The 20,931-nt window shown below is 48.7% G+C and overlaps 1 protein-coding gene across 2 annotated transcripts in view; it reads right to left on the bottom strand.

Annotated features, from left to right (window-relative positions):
• The window catches only part of PDE7A (phosphodiesterase 7A), a 97,389-nt gene extending 83,074 nt beyond the window's left edge, over positions 1-14,315 (bottom strand). For both annotated transcript variants that reach the window (XM_074987129.1, XM_074987130.1), the window contains exon 1: positions 13,552-14,315. In XM_074987129.1, the coding sequence (XP_074843230.1) occupies positions 13,552-13,689 (138 nt within the window). In that variant the 5' untranslated portion in view covers positions 13,690-14,315. The remainder of the gene's footprint in view (positions 1-13,551) is intronic.
• Positions 14,316-20,931: the final 6,616 nt, after the last annotated feature.

The following is a 20,931-nucleotide window of genomic DNA, read 5'->3' as shown; positions in this document are numbered from 1 at the left end:
GTCACCCTGCCACCTCTCTCCCCTGCCACTCCACAGACGGGACAGCGGAAGTTTTCCTTCCCTTAGCCACCTGGGGAAGGGAAGGAAGTGGTCCAGGCATAGTGAAGCAGCTTACACTTTCCTCCCTGTAGCTCGATAACATGTGGTTCCCTGAATCACCACTTGGCTGGAACAGTGAAAATTTCCCTTCCCCAACCAGCCTAAGAATGGTAGTGGCGGCGGCCAAGCCATGGAGGAGCAGCTTTTACTGCCATACAGTAGCTTAATGCTCCTTCTCCTGCTTTCTCTATGTTGCAAAAAGAGATATTAGTCTCTTCAGACTAACAAATATTGATGAGGAACCTATGCTGAATGTAGGCACAAGTCAAATCGTCATGCTGCACTACTTTGTGGCGTCATGACACCAAATTACTTACTGGTAACAGGCCCAACAAGGAAAACAACAGAACACCATCGGCCATCACACACAGTCCCCAGCTAAACCCTCTCCAGTGCATGATCATGATCTACAACCAATGCTGGACAACGGTTCTTCACTCCACAGTCCTTGGGAGGCAGGTCAGTCTTTGCCTACAGAGAGCCTGACAACCTGACACAAATTCTCACCATCAACTATAGACTACACCACAGTAACTCTAACCCAGGAACCAATCCCTGCAACAAGCCTCAGTGCCAACTCTGCTCACATATCTACACCAGCAACACCATCACAGGACCTAATCACATCAACCACACTATCAGGGGATCATTCATCTGCACATCTACTAATATAATATACACCATCATGTGCCAGCAATGCCCCTCTGCAATTTACACTGGCAAAACTGGACAGTCTCTAGGTAAAAGAATAAATGGACACAAAATCGGGAATGGCAATATACAAAAACCTGTAGGAGTACACTTCAATCTCCCTGGACACTCAGTGACAGATTTAAAAGTACCAGAGGGTTAGCAGAGTTAGTCTGTTTCTTCAAAAACAATCAGAAGTCCTTTGGCACCTTAGAGAGTAACCAATATTTTAGAGCATTAGCTTTCGTAGGCAAAGACCTGCTTTGTCAGATGCACGAGTTGGGGTTCCAGAGGAACTGCCAGAGAAATTTACAGGCTCAGGAAAAGGAGGGTGTCTCAGTCAAGAGGAGAGCCAGAGCTGACAAGGTCAGTTCAGTCACGAAGTCAGTTCAGTCAGCTGCCCATTACCAGCAGCTAATATGGAGGTGTGACCATCGAGAGGAGAAATTGCTGTTGATTTAAAAGCAGCCATCTTGCAATAAAAAACTTCAAAAACAGTCTCCAAAAAGAAACTGCAGAGCTGCAGTTCATTTGCAAATATGACACCATCAACCAAGGACTCAGAGAGCAGGAGTAGCTGGCCAATTACGAAAGCAGTTTCTCTCCTCTTGATGTTCACACCTCCACATTAGTTGCTGATAACGGGCCACATCCTCTGTGACTGAATTTACCTCATCAACTCTGGCTCTCCCTCCTTCTCATCAGCCTATAAACTCAGATCTTCCTCTGGAACCCCACTCATGCATCTGATGAAGCGGGTCTTTGCCCACTAAAACTTATGCTCCAAAATATCTGTTAGTCTCTAAGGTGCCACGGGTTGTCTTGTTTTTTAAGATACAGAATAATTCAGCTACCCCTCTGATAATAGGCATCACTATGGTGGTCTGTGGCCATGATCTTCCAAATAAGTGGCATGTATTATGAAATATAAAATAATAAAATGACTCTTAGGGCAACTTGTAACTATTTCTCTTTCAGCAGCTTTCTGTGTTAAATAAATGAGTGATATGATTCTAAACCTAATTAGTTAACTAAACCATCCATAAGGATTAGCTAAGCTAAACTTTTTTTTCTACATAGCAGTTTGTGAATTTGCTCATTAAATCATATTTATAGTACAAGGCATACAGAGAGTCTTGAAGAATGATGCACTGCAAAGTTACTAACCAGTCAATCCACTCAGCCACATCAACATCTTCACCCATGTAATTTTATCCCAATAAGAAGTTTTCCTTATGATGTTTCATGCTTGCAACTAGGTGCTGCATCATTTTTTTTGCACTGTCAACACGTGATATTTTTTCTTTTTCTACTGAGAGAATGAATTTCTTCAAAATATTCCTAGATAGGGTCTCATTTACACAGAGAATCCATGACAGTTTTTCGGTGGCTAAAGCATGGTGAAATACAGAAAGCTCAGTGGGCGCTAAACAACAGTCTTCCCTTTTCCTTTCCAGTCCACTCCAGTGTTCTTTCCTATGCTGCCTCTGTTCTTTCTTACATATTATACGTCTTTAGGACAACATCTTAACCAACTTCTCTGTTGTGCTTGGCCAAGGTCCACCTCCACGTAAACACACAAAAGAATCCTATCTAGTTTGTGTCTTTCTTTGCAAAAATGTTTTTAAGTATTCTGAGAAACCGAAACTGAAAGCCCAGAACTAGAGCTAATAGTTAGGCTGGACAGACTGGAGCCATTAATTCATTTTTATGAGACTATAAAACTATATTTAGCATATTTGTGATGAGATCTAATTGTAACTATTTTTCAATAAGATTTAGTATTTTGATTAAAAAAATCTGATTTTCATTAAAAAAAAAAAAGACTGTTTAATTTACTTTTATCCACCCTCTCTAGTAACATAGTTCTGTGGACTACCTGGCCCCCTTTCTGACTCTATAGGAGCTTATGCAGGGAGAACCTATTTCAGGCTCTGTTCCCTTTAAACTAAATAGCTAAAGAGCCAGGTAAAAGTCTCTTCCTCTTCACTACAGCGAAGGAGAGACATGAATCTGCTTAGTTATCGTATCCTCTCCTCTCCCTGACCTCATCCCCATAAGATATATAGCCATATTTTCAAAGGTGGATGAGTGTGTGTGTGTCACGCTCAGAAGTGGGAGGGGATTTAATCCTGAAGTCACTTTAAGATTGCAAAAGAGACATCGATATGCTCTTGCAAAAGGAAGCAGCAACCACAAAAGCAATTTTTGGACGAGATATGAACCAAAATGTTTGTCTGCATGTTTCCTGCAGTTAATACTGACCACATTCTATCATGCAAGTATAGTATAGTATGAGAAGCATGTACCTGAAATGGTAACTCCGTACACTTTAGTAATTAATTTTTTGATACAAAATATTTTTGTCTTTAGCATGGAGATCTGTTGGGTTACTCTGGATGCTTAGTTACATTGCAGTTACTATGGGATACGCAGAACAATACTGAAATCTTCACATTCTTGGTCTGACAAAATAACTACACTTCTAAATTCTGCTATAAAGATTTTGGTGCATAATTCTGGAATGGAATTTGAGAAGTTTAAGTTCAATTTGCCGGCTCTCTTCCAGACTTCCTGTATAATCTTGCACAATCCAGTCAAACCCTGCCTAGACTACAAGCTTCTCATTCTTAACAATGGGTACAAATGTAGGGGTATTTATCTTATGTTCACTACAGGTGCAGATCACGGACAAAGAGTATTCAGCATTTCAAAAACAAAGACTAAATCCTACAAGCCCTTACTCTCTTTGGCTGCGTCTACACTACAAAACAAAACTGAATTTAAAAGAGTTAGCTTGATATTAAAACATCACCACCATCACTGTAAATACCATTACAGTGATTCGTTGAGCCCTCATACTGATAACAAAATGCCCATATTACGGGATGGGTATAGCATTTTCAAATTTAAAATTTCAAATAAATGCTACTGTGGAAGCACCATGTCTTTAATTCAAATTTATTAGCTTCCAGAAGTGTCACATATGTATCCCACAAAACTACATGGTGACCCTCCATGTGTGGCCGCTTCCTTCTCCAGTGCTCTCCATCCAGGTGCACAGGAAGAAGGTCAAACAAAGCCTGCAAATTTTTGATTGAATCAGAATCTGAATTTGAATTCAGCAGTGCCCAGCCCTGCAAATATAAAAGTGCACCCATAATGAAAAAGTTTCTTTGCCCATTGTACTGCATTGGTAGCCATTGTACCACATCAGTAGCAATTGCATCGGTCACCATTTCCTGCAATCATGAGCACTCAGGGTAGTGATCTCCCTAGTACTTCACAGGCTTGTGAGAGAACCCCAACGTGGACCCTCCCAGAGATTCTGGATCTTCCTGTAATTTGGAGAGATCAATTGGTGGTGACTTCAGAGAGAGACTTCAGCCGGCCAAGAGGAACATGATAATCTATGAGCAGATGTCGCATGAGATGACCACCAGAGGTTTACTCCCAGGACTCTATGCAATGCTGGGTGAAAGGTGAAAAAACTCCAGCAGGCCTATCAAAAAGTCTGAGAAGCCAAACAGCAGTCAGAAGCAGCTCCACAGACCTGTTGCTATTATGAACAGCTGCACATGCTTATGGGGAGCGACCCCATCACTGAGCTTTGTAACTGAAGGCAAAATTGCACAACAGCTAGTGTGGATGCCAAAACAATGTGTGCTATGAGCTGAAGCATTTGGGGATACCTGCTTGCACTGGAGAAAATGCTGCAGGAAACAGCATGATCTCCGGTTCATTTTCGTGTGGTTAGGTGGGTGCTCTGAATTCTGAGACAGTGCTTTGCATTCTGGGATTCAAATATGAAACACGCACAAGCAACTGGGGCTAAGGCACTGTGGGATAGGTACCCACAATGCACTGCTATGCAGTGGAACTTGGATAAGGCAATGGGGATGCGGAAACAACGTGAGTCGAATTTCAAGAAGTTTTCTGGACACTGAAATAAGAATTCATAAGAATGAGGTTAAAAATTGAATTTGTCAAAAATCAAATTTATCTCATAGTGTAGATGCAGCCTTTGTGACTCAAGGTGCATCTGTAAAATAGGGATAATAAACTCCTGCCTGACAGGTTGTTGAGAAGATAAATTCATTAATGCCTCAGGAATTCAGACACTACAATAATGATCTCTATTAGTATTTAAAATTGTAATTTCATAGTATCAGAATTTTCTAAGAGTTTTTGTAATACAGAACAACTAAGTTAAGTAAGTGTTGCTCATTTACTACCCATGATACTTCCCATTTTACAAGCCACACTGGCATACATAAAGACTCGGGGAGAGCAAACTAAACAGATACGATGGATTTCATCTAGTCCAGAACATGTTAGAATCATTTACCATAAAAACCATTACATACATTGCAATAGTACCCAGAAACCAACTTATTGAGGTAGGTACTGCACAAACAAACAGGCAGTCCCTGTCCAGCTAATCTTATAATTGAAGTATAAGACAAGAGACAGCATGCCAATACAAAACAAGGCACAAGGAAACAGGAAGAGAATGGTGGTCAGCACGGTGGACAGCAGTCAACATACCAAGCTCCTAATCATTTCTTAAAGCCCTGACAAGCTCCCTCTGCTGGAAACTTTCCTGATCACTTAGTGGATCCAAGTGCTGGATCCCTGAATCAGAACAAGTATCAGAGAGGTAGCCGAGTTAATCTGTATCTTCAAAAACAACAAGAAGTCCTGTGGCACCTTACAGACTAACAGATTTTTGGAGCATAAGCTTTTGTAGGCAAAGACCCGCTTCATCTGAAAGCTTATGAACTAACAGTATTTTGGAGCATAAGGTGCCACAGGACTTCTTGTTGTTTCTCAATCAGAACAGAATCACTTGACCCTAGTTTGGGGTCCCTACGCACAAGTCCAGGGTACAGATTGTCTATGTAGTACCATCTTAAAGTTTAGGACACATGGCCCGTCACCCAGGCCTCTGGATCCCGTGCTGAAAACTGGTTTAGTCTAAATATCTCAGACAGCATGTGATGTTTTACATGCTACACCTTGTCGTTGCACAGGACTCATACACGGCACTGTTCTTTAACAGTGTATGAGAAATACACAGATCTACACAAGAATAATAAACTCTACACACATTTCACTTCTGCAGTTTCCTCAGTGGTTTTTGGGCTTTGGTCAGTGTCATCTGGAGCCATCCAAGTAGCTTCTTTTGAAGTGCATAGCTTCAATTCAAACAAAGCCTTCTCTCCAGTTGGCCTCTTCTAATCTCAGTTAGTACATTCCCCTTCCCTGTGTCTCATCTGCAAGTTTATGCATCCCCTTTTACACCAGGTTTCTTTGTTCTTTCTTTGGTATTTTTCAGTGTTCCAATCCTCCCTGCATATCAATGTAGCCAGACTGATTTCCTAGCTCAAGCACCCTCCTTAACCTAACTACTGTGTTGTCAAGAGTGTAGTCAAAGTTGACAACTCTCCATTGTCCCTAGTCTGGGGAAGACATAGCCCTTACCAGCCCATGGTGGATTCAACATTTACATAGGAGTCACACAGAAATTATCCTAGATGAACCATAAATCAAATTATATTAATTATATTCCCTCATCACTGTAGCAGTGTCATTTTTGGAAGCGGAGGTGTTATTCACATTTGAAAGGCATCGCAGCAAAAGAAAGTTTTAAATAGGGATGTGAAGGAAAAAAATGAAGTGGCTTTGCAGATGTCTGTTGGGAGCTTCTCGCATACCTGATGGGAAGCCTAAAAGAACAAAGGAGCCTGTTTGAGAGATACAAGTCTTGTCAAAATTCACCCAATTTCCTCAACAGACTTAATATTTTACTGTACTGACCTTTTGAATGTTTATTACCAAACATGCCTATTTTTTCCTTGATTTCATTTTTCTGAACTGTGATTTGAAAAGACTATGCTACTGCATAATAGATGAGGCTGTTTTGTTTTTGTTAAAATAAAAGTCATTTTTAAATCAGTGATATAAATGGTGAGTAAGAACACACCAAACCTGTAAAATCTAGCATAAGGAACAGGAATGTTCAATCTTTTACCTCAATTAGAAATGTGACTAATTCCAGTTAATCTGGGCAATTTTGAATATTCAAGACAAACATCACATTGAAATGAGTTAAATTTTGTTCACTACTGCAGCATTTCCCAATTTTATTTGGCCACGGAACCCTTTTCAACTCAAAAGAATTTTGTGGCACCCCATTCCCAGGCTCTACCCTCCTCAGCCCCCAAACCCACCCCCCCATCCCAGGCTTAACCCCTCTCAGCCCCAAACCAGTCCATGGCACTAACCTATCCATGGCACTGGCTGGGGAGCCTACACTAGGCAGCCTCGTGCGCCTAGCAGAAGGAAGGCTGATATAGAGGTGTTCCACTGGCAGGGGTGAGCCAAGCCACATCCACCGGAGGGTGTGGCCACTCAGGTAGTGGAGCGAGTGAGGGGCTCTCTGTGGCTGCCTTCCCTGCTGCTGCTGAAATAATGGAACTAAATTCAGTTGGTTTAACGGTCGGATCCCTCCCACTGCCCTGCCGACCATTATACCAATTAAATTTAGTTCTACTGTTTCAACAGCAGCAGAGAAGAGAGCCATAGAGGAATTTTCTCCCAGAATCCTAATTTTCACTTTGCAGAAACCCAGGGTCCACAGAACACCATTTGGGAAACACTGGTCTAATGAAATGTGAAATAAGAGAATCCCAGCCAACATGATGTACTAGAATCACAAACTACTCTGGAGGGTCCTGCCTAGAAGAGGGTCCCCTTCATTAAGTCATGACAGACAGACAGATGCACCAAAATGAAAGGATGCCTTCTGCAAATGCACCCTGCGTGCATTGGTGGATCCAGACAATTTATGTAGGAGCAACTACACTCACTGACACCCTCTTCCCTTCCCCACCCCCACCCTCTGCTAAAGCCGCTCCTGCAATTCAAGCAGGTCACTTGTTCTATATTTACACAGTGCATAGCATTACAGGGCATTCAAGTTGGAGTTTTTGGCTGTTACTGCAGTATAAATAAATTTTAAAATATTCTCAATATCTACCGCTTGGAAGTGCCAACTCCATTCATGACAAAACACTTATTGCTAAGATTACAGGAAAAGCAATCCTGATGGAAGAATGATGATTGAAAAAAAATATTTTTCCATATAATAAGAACTGTGCATTCCTTCAAGTTTCACGCATAACAGATACAATTGACTTTATATTGAACAATGAGTTACTTTGTTTCCTGAAAACTATTCTCACTGGCTACAGTTACGCTATAGCCATCTGTCCACAGAAGTTACTGTCAGAAGAGATCTCCTGACAAAACTTCTGTCAACAGAGTACAGTCATATACAAAAGCAAACTGGAAGAGTGCTGGGCTCTGTCAACAGAGCAGCTGGACTCCCTTGCTGCTCTCTCGACAAGATAGGCACCCAGAAGCACAGCAGACAGGGCTGCCCTTTGTTCTGGATGCCCTGTCTGTTGAGAGAAGGCCCTCCCAGATTGCCCACGCACCCCTTCTGTCGACAGAATCTTTCGACAGCAACATTACGCGTCAGGGCTTCGAGGCAGAACACTGCTGGCGAAAGCACTGAGTGTTGTCACTGTAGCCACTTTGTTTGATTCCCCATAATTCTTAATGTGGGTATTCCTTTCATCTCATCACCAACACTATTCCCACACCAAAATATCTGCATTGGCTATCAAACAAAAAGAAACTAGCAACCCTATTTTCCACAATCACGTGGATATAAACTAGAGTTAAGTATTGATAAAGGGATAGGAAAGCAGATTTCAGTTTTCTTTTCATGTATGAAGAGAAGCAAGAAGCGACCATGTTTTCAGTAAGACACTGAGCAAAAAGGATCATTAAGCCAGTGGTTTTCAACTGGTGTGCCACAACACACTGCTGCATTGTGAAATTTTGTTAATTTCCCCTCGTGACAACTCAGTCACCACAAGAGGGAATGCTGACCCCACAGGTGCCCATTAGCACTGAGAAGCAGCCAAAATGCTTGTTTCCCCACCATTATGGGCTGGCAGGGGATGGGAGGCTCCCTTGTGTGGCAAGCAGGAAGGGAGAGAGGGCAGGAGCCTGTTGAGGCTGGGAACAAGGTTTAAATGCTGCCTCCCAGCTCCAACAGTCAGGCAAGGAAGGGAGCCTGCTCTCCACCCTGACACTTCCAGGAGTAATCAAGTAACCACTGAAATTTTCAGCACTCACTCAACATTCCATGTGATTCTTATTTAGCGTGTTGTATGCACTACCATGTTGCAAATGTCTCGAGTAAGACTGTAACTACAGTAAATGTAAGTAAATGTGTGACATTAATGAGCACTCAATTCAGCTGAAAAAAAAGGATGCTCTGTGTAATTGTCTCAGTGAAGTGTACAGTATTACTGAAAAGGCTAGGAAACGTTGCAGTAAGCTACAGGGCTGTTACTTGACTTACACACTAAACTCAACAAAATCAATCATTTAGTTGCACTGTTTAACACAATACAAATTGACATTTATTAAATATTTTGAATGTTCTGTATTTTCAAAGATACTGATTTCTACTACAACACAAAATACATCGCACAGAGAGCTCATTTTATATTTTGATTACAAATATTTGCACTGTAAAAATTTACAAAATAGTATGAGGTGAATTGAACTATACAAGTGCAATAGCACAATCTCTATCATGAAAGTGCAATTTAAAAATGTGGATTTTTTTTGTTACATAAATGCACTCAAAAACAATTTAAAACTTTCCCACATGTAAATCCACTCAGTCTCACTTACTGTTCAGTCAAGCATTAAGACAAACAAATCTGTTTACAGGAGATAATGTTACCTACTTTTTATTTACAGTGTCACCTGAAATTGAGAATAGGTGTTTGCATGGCACTTTTCTAGCTAGCACTGTAAGTTATTTATGTGCCAGATGGGCACACAAATGTTTAGCCTCTTCAAGCTCTGGCCAATATGGCAGAGGACATACATCTATGCTGAGGACATTCATGAAGTTAAGTTTGTGACTGAACTCCTTGGGAGAGTATTGTATGTCTCTTGTTCTGTTGTATCCACATTATGCCATGTATTTAATGTTATAGCAGTCCCAGATGACCCAACACATGTTAATTTTAAGAACATTTTCACAGCAGATTTGACAAAACACAAAAGGGTACCCACGTGAGATTTTTAAAAACAGTTACAGTACTCAACCTCAGTTTCAAAAATCAGAAGTACTGTAAAAAAAGAAAATCTGACTACTGCATTCCACTGCTCCCATGAACCGGGGGCAGAAAGCCCTGGCCACTGGGCGCTGCAGAGGAAGGTATGTGCAGATTGTCAACATCAGCAAAATGTCTCATGGCCTGTAGTCAGATTGCCCTGATGGGCCGCATGTGGCCTTTAACTGAAGATTGCCCATTTCTCTGAATTTTTACACCATTTTATTTTTGAATTAGGGAACATAAGAACAGCCATACTGGGTCAGGCCATAGGTCCATCAATCCAGTATCCTGTCTTCTGACAGGTGCCCCAGAAGGAATGAACAGAACCGGTAATCAAGTGATCAATTCCCTGTTGCCTGTTTCCAGCCTCTTACAACAGAGGCTAGGGACATCATCCATACCCATCCTGGCTAATAGCCATTGATGGACCTATCCCCCATGAATTTATCTAGTTCTTTTTTAAACTCTGCTATAGTCTTGGTCTTCACAACATTCTCTGGCAAGGAGTTCCACAGGTCAGCTGTGCATTGTGTGAAAAAATATTTCCCATTGTTTGTCTTAAACCTGCTACCTATTAATTTCATTTGATGACCCCTAGTTCTTGTGTTGTGAAGAGTAAATAATTCCTTATTTATTTTCTCCACACCAGTCATGATTTTATAGACCTCTACCATATCCACCCTTAATCATCTTTTTTCCAAGCTAAAAAGTCCCAGTCCTGTTTATCTGTCCTCACATGGTAGATGTTCCATACCTTAATCATTTTTGCTGCCATTTTCTGAACCTTTTCCAATTCCAATATATCTTTTTTTGAGATGGGGGCAACCACACTGGTACACAGTATTCCAGATGTGGACGTACCTTGGATTTACATAAAAGTAATGTGACATTTTCTGTCTTATCTATTCCTTTCTTAATGTTTCCCAACATTTTGTTAGCTTTTTTGACTGTCACTACACATTGAGTGGATGTTTTCAGAGAGCTATCGACAATGACTCCAAGATCTCTTTCTTGAATAGAAACAGCTAAGTCAGACCATGTTATTTTATATGTATAGTTGGGATTATATTTTCCAAAGTGCATTACTTTGCATTTATCAACACTGAATTTGATCTGCCATTTTGTTGCCAAATCACCCAATTTTATTAAGATCCTTTTATAGCTCTTCACAGTCTGCTTGGGACTTAACTGTTTGGAGTAGTTTTGTGTCATCTGCAAATTTTTCCACCTCACTGTTTATCCCTTTTTCCAGATAATTTATAAATATGCTGAATATGACTGGGCCCAGTACAGACACCTGGGGGACACCACTGTTTACCTCTCCATTCTGAAAACTGACCATTTATTCCTACCCCTTTGTTTCCAATCTATTATCCAGTTACCAATCCAAGAGAGGACCTTCCCTCTTAATCCCTCATCCCTAAACAGATGAGGTTTACTAGTTACAGTTGATTGATAACAGCAGAAGCACCTCTCCCCACCCTGCCCCACGACGGACAGGGGTTGCTCCCGCCTCATGAAGCCACTGCAGGTGGGGAGATGCTCCAGCATGGCTACAACAGCCCCTGTTCATGGTGGCCTCACGGTAGACGACCTCTGTGGAGACCACTCCAGCCCTGCCAGGCTGGGGCAGCCACCCCACCATGCACAGTGGCTGCTCCAGCCAAGGTGGAGCACTTCTACCCATGCTGTGCCAGGCGCCAGGGCTAGGGCACTTCTGCCTGCGGTGCACCTAGGGCCGCCATGAACAGAAGCTGTTCCAACCAGGCTGGGAACCCCTATCCATGGCAATCCCAAGCCAGGCCGTTGTGGATGGGGGCTGCTCCAGCTGTGCTAGTGTGCCCCGACCCATGGCAGCGATGTGGGCAGGAACACTCCAGCCTGGTGGAAACGGCCCCAATCCCCAGTGTGCTGCAGGTGGGGGCACTCCAGCCCAGCTGGAGCAGCCTCTGTCTGTGGTAGGGAGACCAATCCAGATAAGCTGGGCTGGAGCTGACTCCCGAGCCCCCATACCCATTTAAATTGGTTAACCAATTAAACCTAGCATTTAACAAGCTAACTCATTAAATGGGATTTTACATCCCCATTCTGAATGCTTGGACTTGTTTCATTTTGTACATAAATTCTATAATTGTACATTCAACTTTCAGGATAAAGAAACTGTAATACAGCACTTGTATTAGATAAATTGAAAAATATTATTTTCTTTATTGTCTACAATGCATGGATTTGTAATCAAAAATATAAAATGTGAACTGTACATGTTTTTGTATTGTAGTAGAAATCAATATAAAAAACGTAAAAAAATTTTTCTTACATTTATTTTTCAGTAACACAACACAAACATACTGATTGAAATGTTAAATGGAACCTTCAGAAGTTAGCTACTAAAACACATTTACCTTTTCTATTACAAGTCCACTCTGAAGTCTGAATAAAACATAAAAGTTTGTTTACCAGAGTTTGCAGGAAATGTTACCCAACACACTGACAGAAACAAAAAGAGCAGTAGAAAGAAAAACCTATTTTTTCATACCACCTGTACTGAATATATTTATAAACAGACCCTCTTCAGCATTTTGGTTTTTTTACTGATGGTTATTCATCTTGTGATTTCCTTAATATGCACAGGGAAGATGCTACCAGAATCAAAGAGCCAAAGGAGGTCTTGCTGGCAGTAAGATCATCAAGGCTTGACTCTCACAGATTGAAAAAAAAAGAAGCGCTTACTGTTACAGCAGTGTACTCTGACCATGCACCAGTTAACATAATATTACAAGAAATGTAAACCTCACAGAAAGCTTTTGGCTTTTTGAAGGAATCAAAACTTCAGAACTGTGCATACCTAGTCTGAAAATAACTAAAAGGACCAAAAGGACCGCTGATTCTGGAAAGCCATTTATATAAGAATTTACTGCATGCTCTGAAGTCAATTAGGAAAAGATAATGTTGGGGCAGCTAGAAACAGTAAAGACAAAACATAACTAATATTTTTCTTTTCACCAGCATAGGTATTTGAACTGATAACATAGGCTATCAGTAGCTTATTAACTTACCAGGAAAATAGTTTAAGGTTTAATAATAATAGAGTACAAGGCTTCTGTGTTTTGCTGCACATTTGTAATGCCAGCAAGTCAATAAAATTCAGTGTTGTGCCTTGTTTTGGTTGGCAGGATTTTCTCTAAATGCTAGCAGACAATGCTGCAAGAAGCAACGCAGGCAGCTGCAAACACACGAAGTCCCCATACCAAGGAAGGGATGGATACAAAGTGCCTATAAGACGACAGGACAAATCTTGGTGCACGTCGATGACTGACTAAACCGGTTTGTGGGAGAGACTAAATCTTGCGAGACAAAGGGTGTGAGTGAATGGTGTAGCGCAGTGACCTCCCAAGCCGGCCAGGGAGCAAAGGGAGGGCGCAGCTCAATGGTGGGAGCCCGGACTCTGGGGGAGGACAGCAGAAGACATTAAGGCGGGGGTAATTCCATGACTGACTGACTGACCCTGGCTGGCACTTAGCCGGCTCTGAGAGGGCGGCGGGCTCCTTACCTGTGACAGCTGCCTGGGGTTGGGGCAACCGAAGAGCGCGGAGCTGGAGCTGAAGCTGATGGCCCCCCTGCGGCTGAGGACATGCTGCGGGACCGGCCTGTCCAGGGGCAGCACCGGCAGCTGGTAACATACTTCCATTGAAGAGCCTCTGCGCTCCGAGCTGCGCCAGGGCACCGGCTGCCGCACCCGCCTGCACCGGGAATCGCAGCAGCGCAACGCGGGGGAGGGGCGGCGAGCGGGCCGGAGGGGGGGTAAAAGCAGCAACTGCGCCACGGAGGGGCCCGGTTCCGCCTCGCTCCCCTACACCCCCAGGTGTCGGGTCCGGCCGGGCCCCGGGCTCCCTCCTCCGCCGCCCTCAGGAGTCGCGTCCGGGCCGGCTGGCTCCTGCCCGAGCCCGCAGGGGTCCCTGGGCCGCCGCAGGGGGCGGGGACAGCGGCGCCGGCAGCTGAGCACCCTCAGGGAAAGAGGCGGCGAGTCCCGAGCTAAGCCCCGCAACACAGCCGTTGCCTCCCGCTGTCAGCCCCGCGTCCGGGCGCCGCTCATGGAAGTGGGCGCCGGTGGGGCCGCTTTAGGTGAGACACACTCGCCGCGGCTATTGTCCGGCGCGCGCGCTCCGGGCGCTTGGGGAGCTCACGGGAAGGAGACTCGCTGAGGCGGACCCTCCCCGCCCCCCGCGCTGAGAACAGCCCAGAGCGCAGTAGCCCCGAACGGAGGCGGCACAAGTCGGACGGACTCGCGTGTGCGTGTGTGTACGCGACACACGAGCCCGCCGGCCCCACGCAGGTACGTCATCACGTAACGGGGAGGCAGGGGAATGTTTGGGGGGGGGGAGGTCGTCTCTCGTGTGCGCACGCGCGATATTTTGGCGCCTTGGACGCCTGTCCTTTTGCGAGGCAGAGTTGCTCGCGCGGCGCGTGCGCAGGGTCTGTGCCGCGCGCACGGTCCGTGCTGCTCCCCTGTAGGCGAGGGAGAGGGGTGAGGGTGTTCCCCACGCCTGGTAGCGGCCTTTCCCACCTCCCCTCAGGGCACTTCTCGCTGTGTGCGGCCGAGGCTGGGTTCGGCGCTCACTGACCTGAGCCCGCTCCGGACCCGGGGTGTAGGACAGCAAAGGGCGAGCCCGGCTAGGGAGTGGGCCGCGTGACCGGCTCCCTCTGCGAAGCGGCCTGCAAGATTGTCACAGCCTTGAGGGTCTCTCGGGGTAGAGTAGTTAGAATGGGCGGGGTGTGGCGGCTGAATTGGAGCAGCTCGGTGACTGGATGCGGAGGGAGCGCTGCGCTCGGGCAGTCAGCACACGCGTCGCTTCATGTGGCATTGCTCTAAGTGTGTGTGTGTCAGTTTAGTAATACCAGTAGGGGAAAAAACTATGCAGAGAGAAACCAGTGTAATCTTGCAATCCTGCACCTTGGCGACAGCTGGAGAGCAGTATCAGAGAGGCAGCTGAGTTAGCCTGTATCTGCAAAAACAACAAGTCCTCTGGCACCTTATAGCTTAACCGATATTTTGGAGCATAACCTTTCATGGGCAAATACCCGCTTTGTCAGATGAATCTGATGAAGCAGGTCTTTGCCCATGAAAACTTACGTTCCAAAACATCTGTTAGTCTATAAGGTGCCACAGGATTTATTGCTGTAGTTGGAGAGAAGTAATCCACGAGGGGGTGGTACAAGTTAAGAAGTCCCAGCACAGTGGAGAGGAGGAGAGCAAGAGCAGAAAAAAGCAAAAACTGCCCCAGCGACAGCAACTAATAGTCACCCATGCTGTGATAAGATCTGTGGCTCCAGAATCAGGCTGATCAGCCATCAATGGACTCTCAACATGACATGACGATGTCTGTCTTGTTATCAAGTGACTACCAAGAGAAGAGCCTCACAGGTCACAAACAACCATAATGAGGCACAGGTGGTCCTCAGACCACTGGTTGCCCACCACTGCTGTAGGAGCTACTGGATTGTCAGGCAAACAGTGGTCCTAGAAGAGCCTCAGATTCACACAGCTGCTCCCAAATACCACTGTTGTGCATACCCTTCCTTGTGTTGGATAATACATTTAATGCTTAATTGAATTACATCTATCCAGAACATTTCTATTGTTATTTCTGTTAGCAATGATAATAGGTAGTACTGCACTGTTGCAGTTGCCATAGCTACAACAATAGCTGTGAGGGGTATGACGCCCAGTGCATTTGACATTCAGCGTAAAGTGAAGACGTTTTCAAGAAAAGCATAAATGCTGCTTTAACAACCAGCCTCCAAAAGGTTTTCTGTATTTATGATAAACTGGAAAAGAAGCCCTAATTAAGGTATATCGACCTTCGTTACATAAATAACTTAGCTGAAATTGTGTATCTTAATTTGACCATCACCTGCAAAAACCTGGCCTTATATTGCTGTACTGGATTTACCCAAAAGAAGTCTTTCTCAAATCTGATTTCTTTTTTTTTCCATATAATGTCTCCCCTGAGCGGATAATCCTGCCACCTCCCTTCACGGAGTGGCAGTGAGGCCCCTAGGAAAGGGCGAAGAGGGTATGCTGTGGGGGAACAGCTGGAAAAGGGGCAGCCCCCAGAGCAATACTCCACCAGATGGCCCACAGACCATGGAGGGCAGCTAAAAAGGGGACATCCCACCAAAGCCTGGACCCACCCAGACAACCTACAGACCATGTTGAGGAGCAGCTGGAAGGGTCAGCACCCCCAAACCTGCCCCCCCCAACTGTCTTCAGGCCATGGGGGTTCCACTTGGAGGGTGGTTACCTCCTTGGACTCTGGCTCCCCCACAAGCCTGTAGGCTATGCAGGGGATGTCAGCTGGCGAGGAGTGGCATCTCCCAGAGCCTGACCCCCCCAGACAGCCTGCACACTGGGGGCCCACTGCACACTGCCCCCCATGGGATTACCCACTGCAGCCTGTGGCTGCAGAGCCCACACTGCAGGGCCCCACTAGAGCATGGGGCCAGAGCCCCCAGTCTCAGGGCCCCTAACACAGTGCAGGCCATGGCTGGAGCCCCTCTTGCAGGACCCCTGCTGGATTACAGGGCTGGAGCGCCCCCCACAGAGCCATGGCTGGAGTCAACCCGTCTGGGGCCTCTGCTGCAGTGGGGCCAGAGCTCCTTCCTCATGGCATCCCCACCAGAGAATTAAGCTGGAGCGACCCCTGCACATGGCCAGAGTCAACCCCCCGCATGGGATCATGGCCAGAGCCCCCTCTAGAGTGTGGGGCCAGCCCAAGGCCCTGCCACAGGGCTTCCACCCCACTGCAACAAAGATTGAAACAAGGTGTGTAAGGGATTGGCGGGGTGGAGGAGTGGTGAGACAGGGACATACCTTTCCACTTCCTGGAAACATCTGCAACTGGAGGGATTCTGACTGTACCTCCCCCAGTTTACCCTTCTAAACTCTTCACTACTCTTTGCCTATCTCTAGGCTCTGTCCTCACATCTCCATCTTGCTGAAGTGATTTGGCTGCCTTGTCTCTCCATGAGTCACTGTAATCTGTTCCGTCAAGACAAGTGCCGAATGACCTGCTCAGTTGTAGGCTGCTGTGAGTGTCACACATATCTAGTCAATGGGTCAATGCTCCCCGGGAGCCCTTGGCTACATCTACATGTGAAGCCTACATTGAAGTAGCCTATTTCGATGTGGCGACATCGAAATAGGCTATTTCGATGAATAGCGTCTACACGTCCTCCAGGGCCGGCAACATCGATGTTCAACTTCGACGTTGCGCAGCCCAACATCGAAATAGGCGCAGCGAGGGAACGTCTACACGCCCAAGTAGCACACATCGAAATAGGGATGCCAGGCACAGCTGCAGACAGGGTCACCGGGCGGACTAGCGCTTCCGGGGCAACAGCTAGCCGCTCCCTTAAAGGGCCCCTCCCAGACACACTCAGCCTGCACAGCACGCAGTCTGAGGAGCCATAGGCACACAGACCCCGGGCGCCGCAGTCATGGACCCCCAGCAGCAGCAGCAGCTAGAGGTCCACCCAGCCCTCCCGGCAGGAGCAGGGCTTGCCCTGCTCCGTGCCATGCGGGAGGCAGCTGAGCACCTCCTTGCCCCAGGGGAGGAGATGCCCCCAGGGCAGCAGGGCTCAATCCCTACCCCTGCAGCACCCCGCCCCACCCCCCGCCTCACACGCCGGCGGCTGTGGAGCTACCCCACCAGCACCGACTGGTGGGAGCGGCTGGTGCTTGGGGAGTGGGACGACGACCACTGGCTCAGGAACTTCAGGATGACCCGGCAGACATTCCTGGAGCTGTGCCAGTGGCTCACCCCCGCACTCAGGCACCAGGACACTACCATGCAGCATGCCCTCACAGTGCAGAAACGGGTCGGCATCGCTGTCTGGAAGCTGGCCACTCCAGACAGCTACCGATCCGTGGGCCAGCAGTTTGGTGTCGGAAAGGCCACCGTCGGGGCTGTCTTCATGGAGGTAAGCGAACCCACGGGGGGAGGGCAGGGCAGGGGAGGGGAGGCCAGGGCAGGGGGGCCAGAGCAGGGCAGGGCAGGGCAGGGAGGCCAGGGCAGGGCAGGGCAGGGCCACACACACCCTGCTCAGCCCTCATTGGTGCTGTCCCATGTGCTTTCTCTGCAGGTTGTGCATGCCATCAACGCCATGCTCCTGCACAGGCTCGTGAGGCTGGGGGACCCAGATGCCACCATCGCCGCCTTTGCCACCCTGAGCTTCCCCAACTGCTTCAGGGCTCTGGATGGGACTCACATCCCCATCCGTGCCCCGCATCACAGTGGAGGACAATACCTCAATCGAAAGGGCTACCATTCTGTCGTCCTCCAGGCCTTGGTGGACAGCCGGGGACGTTTCCAGGACATTTACGTGGGCTGGCCTGGCAGCACCCACGACGCCCGGGTTTTCCGGAACTCGGGCCTGTGCCGCCGGCTGGAGGCGGGGACCTACATCCCCCAGCGGGAGATCCCTCTGGGGGACACCACCATGCCCTTCTGCGTCATCGCAGATGCGGCCTACCCCCTCCGGCCGTGGCTCATGCACCCCTACACGGGCCATCTCTCCGCTAGCCAGGAGCGCTTCAACGAGCGCCTGAACCACGCGTGCCAGGTGGTGGAGCGCTCATTTGGCCGCCTGAAGGGACGCTGGAGATGTCTCCTGACCCGCCTGGATGCGGGCCCCAACAACATCCCCCAGATTGTGGGTGCCTGCTGCGCCCTGCACAATTTGGTCGAGAGCAAGGGGGAGACATTTTTCCAGGGCTGGGCTGCGGAGGCCGCCAGGGCACACGTCCAGCCACCTGCTGCCCCCAGTCGGCAGGTGGACCCCGAGGGGACCCGGGTCCGGGAGGCCTTGCGGGCCCACTTCGATGAACAGGCCACGGGGTGAACTCTGCCCAGGCCCCCTACTGCCCGACCCTTCCTCCCCCACACCATGGAGCACCCCACCGCCCCCCCCACCACTTGTCCTGGACAAATGACGGCACGCACTTGTGGCTGAACGTAAATTTTTTTTTTTCTTTCCGAAACTTTTTTTTTTTGGATGTAAATAAATATGTGAAGCACAAACAGAAAACTATGTACAAACGTTCAACAAAAGCAATGTGTACAAAAATAAAACAATACAAAGAAACAACTGTCTGACATAATAAAAAGAAAACCAGGGAGGATAAAGGGGAGAACTATGTACATGGGGGGGACGGGGCAAACGGGGGGCCGAAAAAAACAGGGTCCAACTATATACAAGGGCGGGGGCCACGTCCCGGGCCCCTCGCCCCTATAGCCCGGCACTGGGCGTGGCCGGCCGGGAGCCCCGCCGCGCTCGCAGCCTGGTCCGTGGCTGGGTGGGAGCGGGCTGGACCGGAAGGTATGGTGGCCGGCGAGTGTCAGGTGGCTCCAGGGGTCCCTCGGCGCTCCGGCCCTCGCCGGTGGGTGGCGGGGCGACGGCGGACGGGCCGGCGATGGGCGGAGCAGCTGGTGGTGGGGCTGCAGGAGCAGGCAGGGCGGGCGATGTTTCGGCCGGCGCGGCATGGGGGGCCAGGTAGTCCACCAGGCGGTTAAATGTGTCCATGTAGGCCCCCCATGCCTCCTGGCGCCAGGCCAGCGCCCGCTCCTGCAGCTGGAGGTGCTGCTCCGCGACCTCCAGCTGCCGACGGTGGATGGCCAGCAGCTGGGGGTCCGTCGCCGTCAGCGGTTGGAGGCGCGGGGTCTGCCATCTAGCCCGCCGTGGGGCCGGTCGGTCCTCGGCCGAGGGGCTGCCCTGGAGCGATGGTCCCGGAGGGCTCTCCGGGACGACTGATGCCTCGCCGGCGCTCTCTTCCGGTCCTTCTGATGGTGCAGGTGCAGGACACAGGAGAGGAGGGGGGAAGAAGAATGGAGACAGGCATTAATGTGGGCCCGGAGCTGTGGCCTTTGTCACCCCAGCCCTGTGCTGCAGGTTCCCCATCCCCGTCCCCGGGAGATGCTGCTGTGATGGATGGGGTTCAGGGGTCCCCCTGCCCTGCACCCCATCCCCTGGTGGGAGCGACTCTCACTTCACCCCGCAGGGTCTGAGAGCAGGAGAGGTTTCTTAGGCCACAGATGCCCAGTTTCTGCCAGGAGTGACAGCACCAGCTGTCGGAAGAGACAGTCCTTCCAACCCGTCGTGGGGAGAAGACCCCAAGGGGTGCCCCTCGGGGATGCAGCTTTCCCCCTCCTCAGGCTGGCTGCCTACCAGCTCTCCCTTCCCCTAGGCTCTACCTGTGGCCCCCACCCTCGCCCCCCAATTCCAAGCCAGCTCGTCTCCTCCCTCCTGTTTGTTCAGGGCAGAGGTGTCACCTGCCAGCTGTAGCCCCAGGATCCTCCTTTGGCCCTGGGAGCTATTCGGCTCTTGTTGCTCATATGTAGCCTGAGTCTCCCTTTGGCACTCCCCCCACTCCATCAGATGCTGCTGCTGCGGGGTGTCCCACCCCCTCCTCCCGGGGGCCCCTCGAGGTTCCGCTCCCCCCTGGCCCGGGGATGGGGCATGGCACTGTCATGCGGGGTGGGGGGGGGCAAGGGCTGATGGCTGCACTGCTGTGAGGGCCATGGCCCTGGTGTCCTTGGGGCCATGGCCATGTGCGCATGTGGGGGGCCCTGCACACATATCTCTTACCCCCGCCCCTCAAGCCCAGGGGTGTCCACCAGAGAGGGGTACCTGTCGGTCCGCTCCCATGGTCCGGAGATCCCCGGGGGGCGGAGGCCCTGCTGCTGCTCCGGGATGGCAGGAGGAGGATCTGCAGGCTGGATTCTGCAGAGGAGGAGCCCCCCTCTTCCTCCTCCTCCTCCTCCTGCCGCGATGTCCGGGGGGTGGCCTCCGGGGGGGGCCCCCGGGGTGCGGGGCTTGCCTCCGGGGCGGACTCCGTCTGCAGGGCCTGCTGGGGCTCGTCAGCCGAGGTGTC

The sequence above is a fragment of the Carettochelys insculpta genome, chromosome 2, assembly GCF_033958435.1.
Source record: "Carettochelys insculpta isolate YL-2023 chromosome 2, ASM3395843v1, whole genome shotgun sequence".
NCBI lineage: Eukaryota > Metazoa > Chordata > Testudines > Carettochelyidae > Carettochelys > Carettochelys insculpta.
This window is presented reverse-complemented; position numbering and strand designations above follow the sequence as displayed.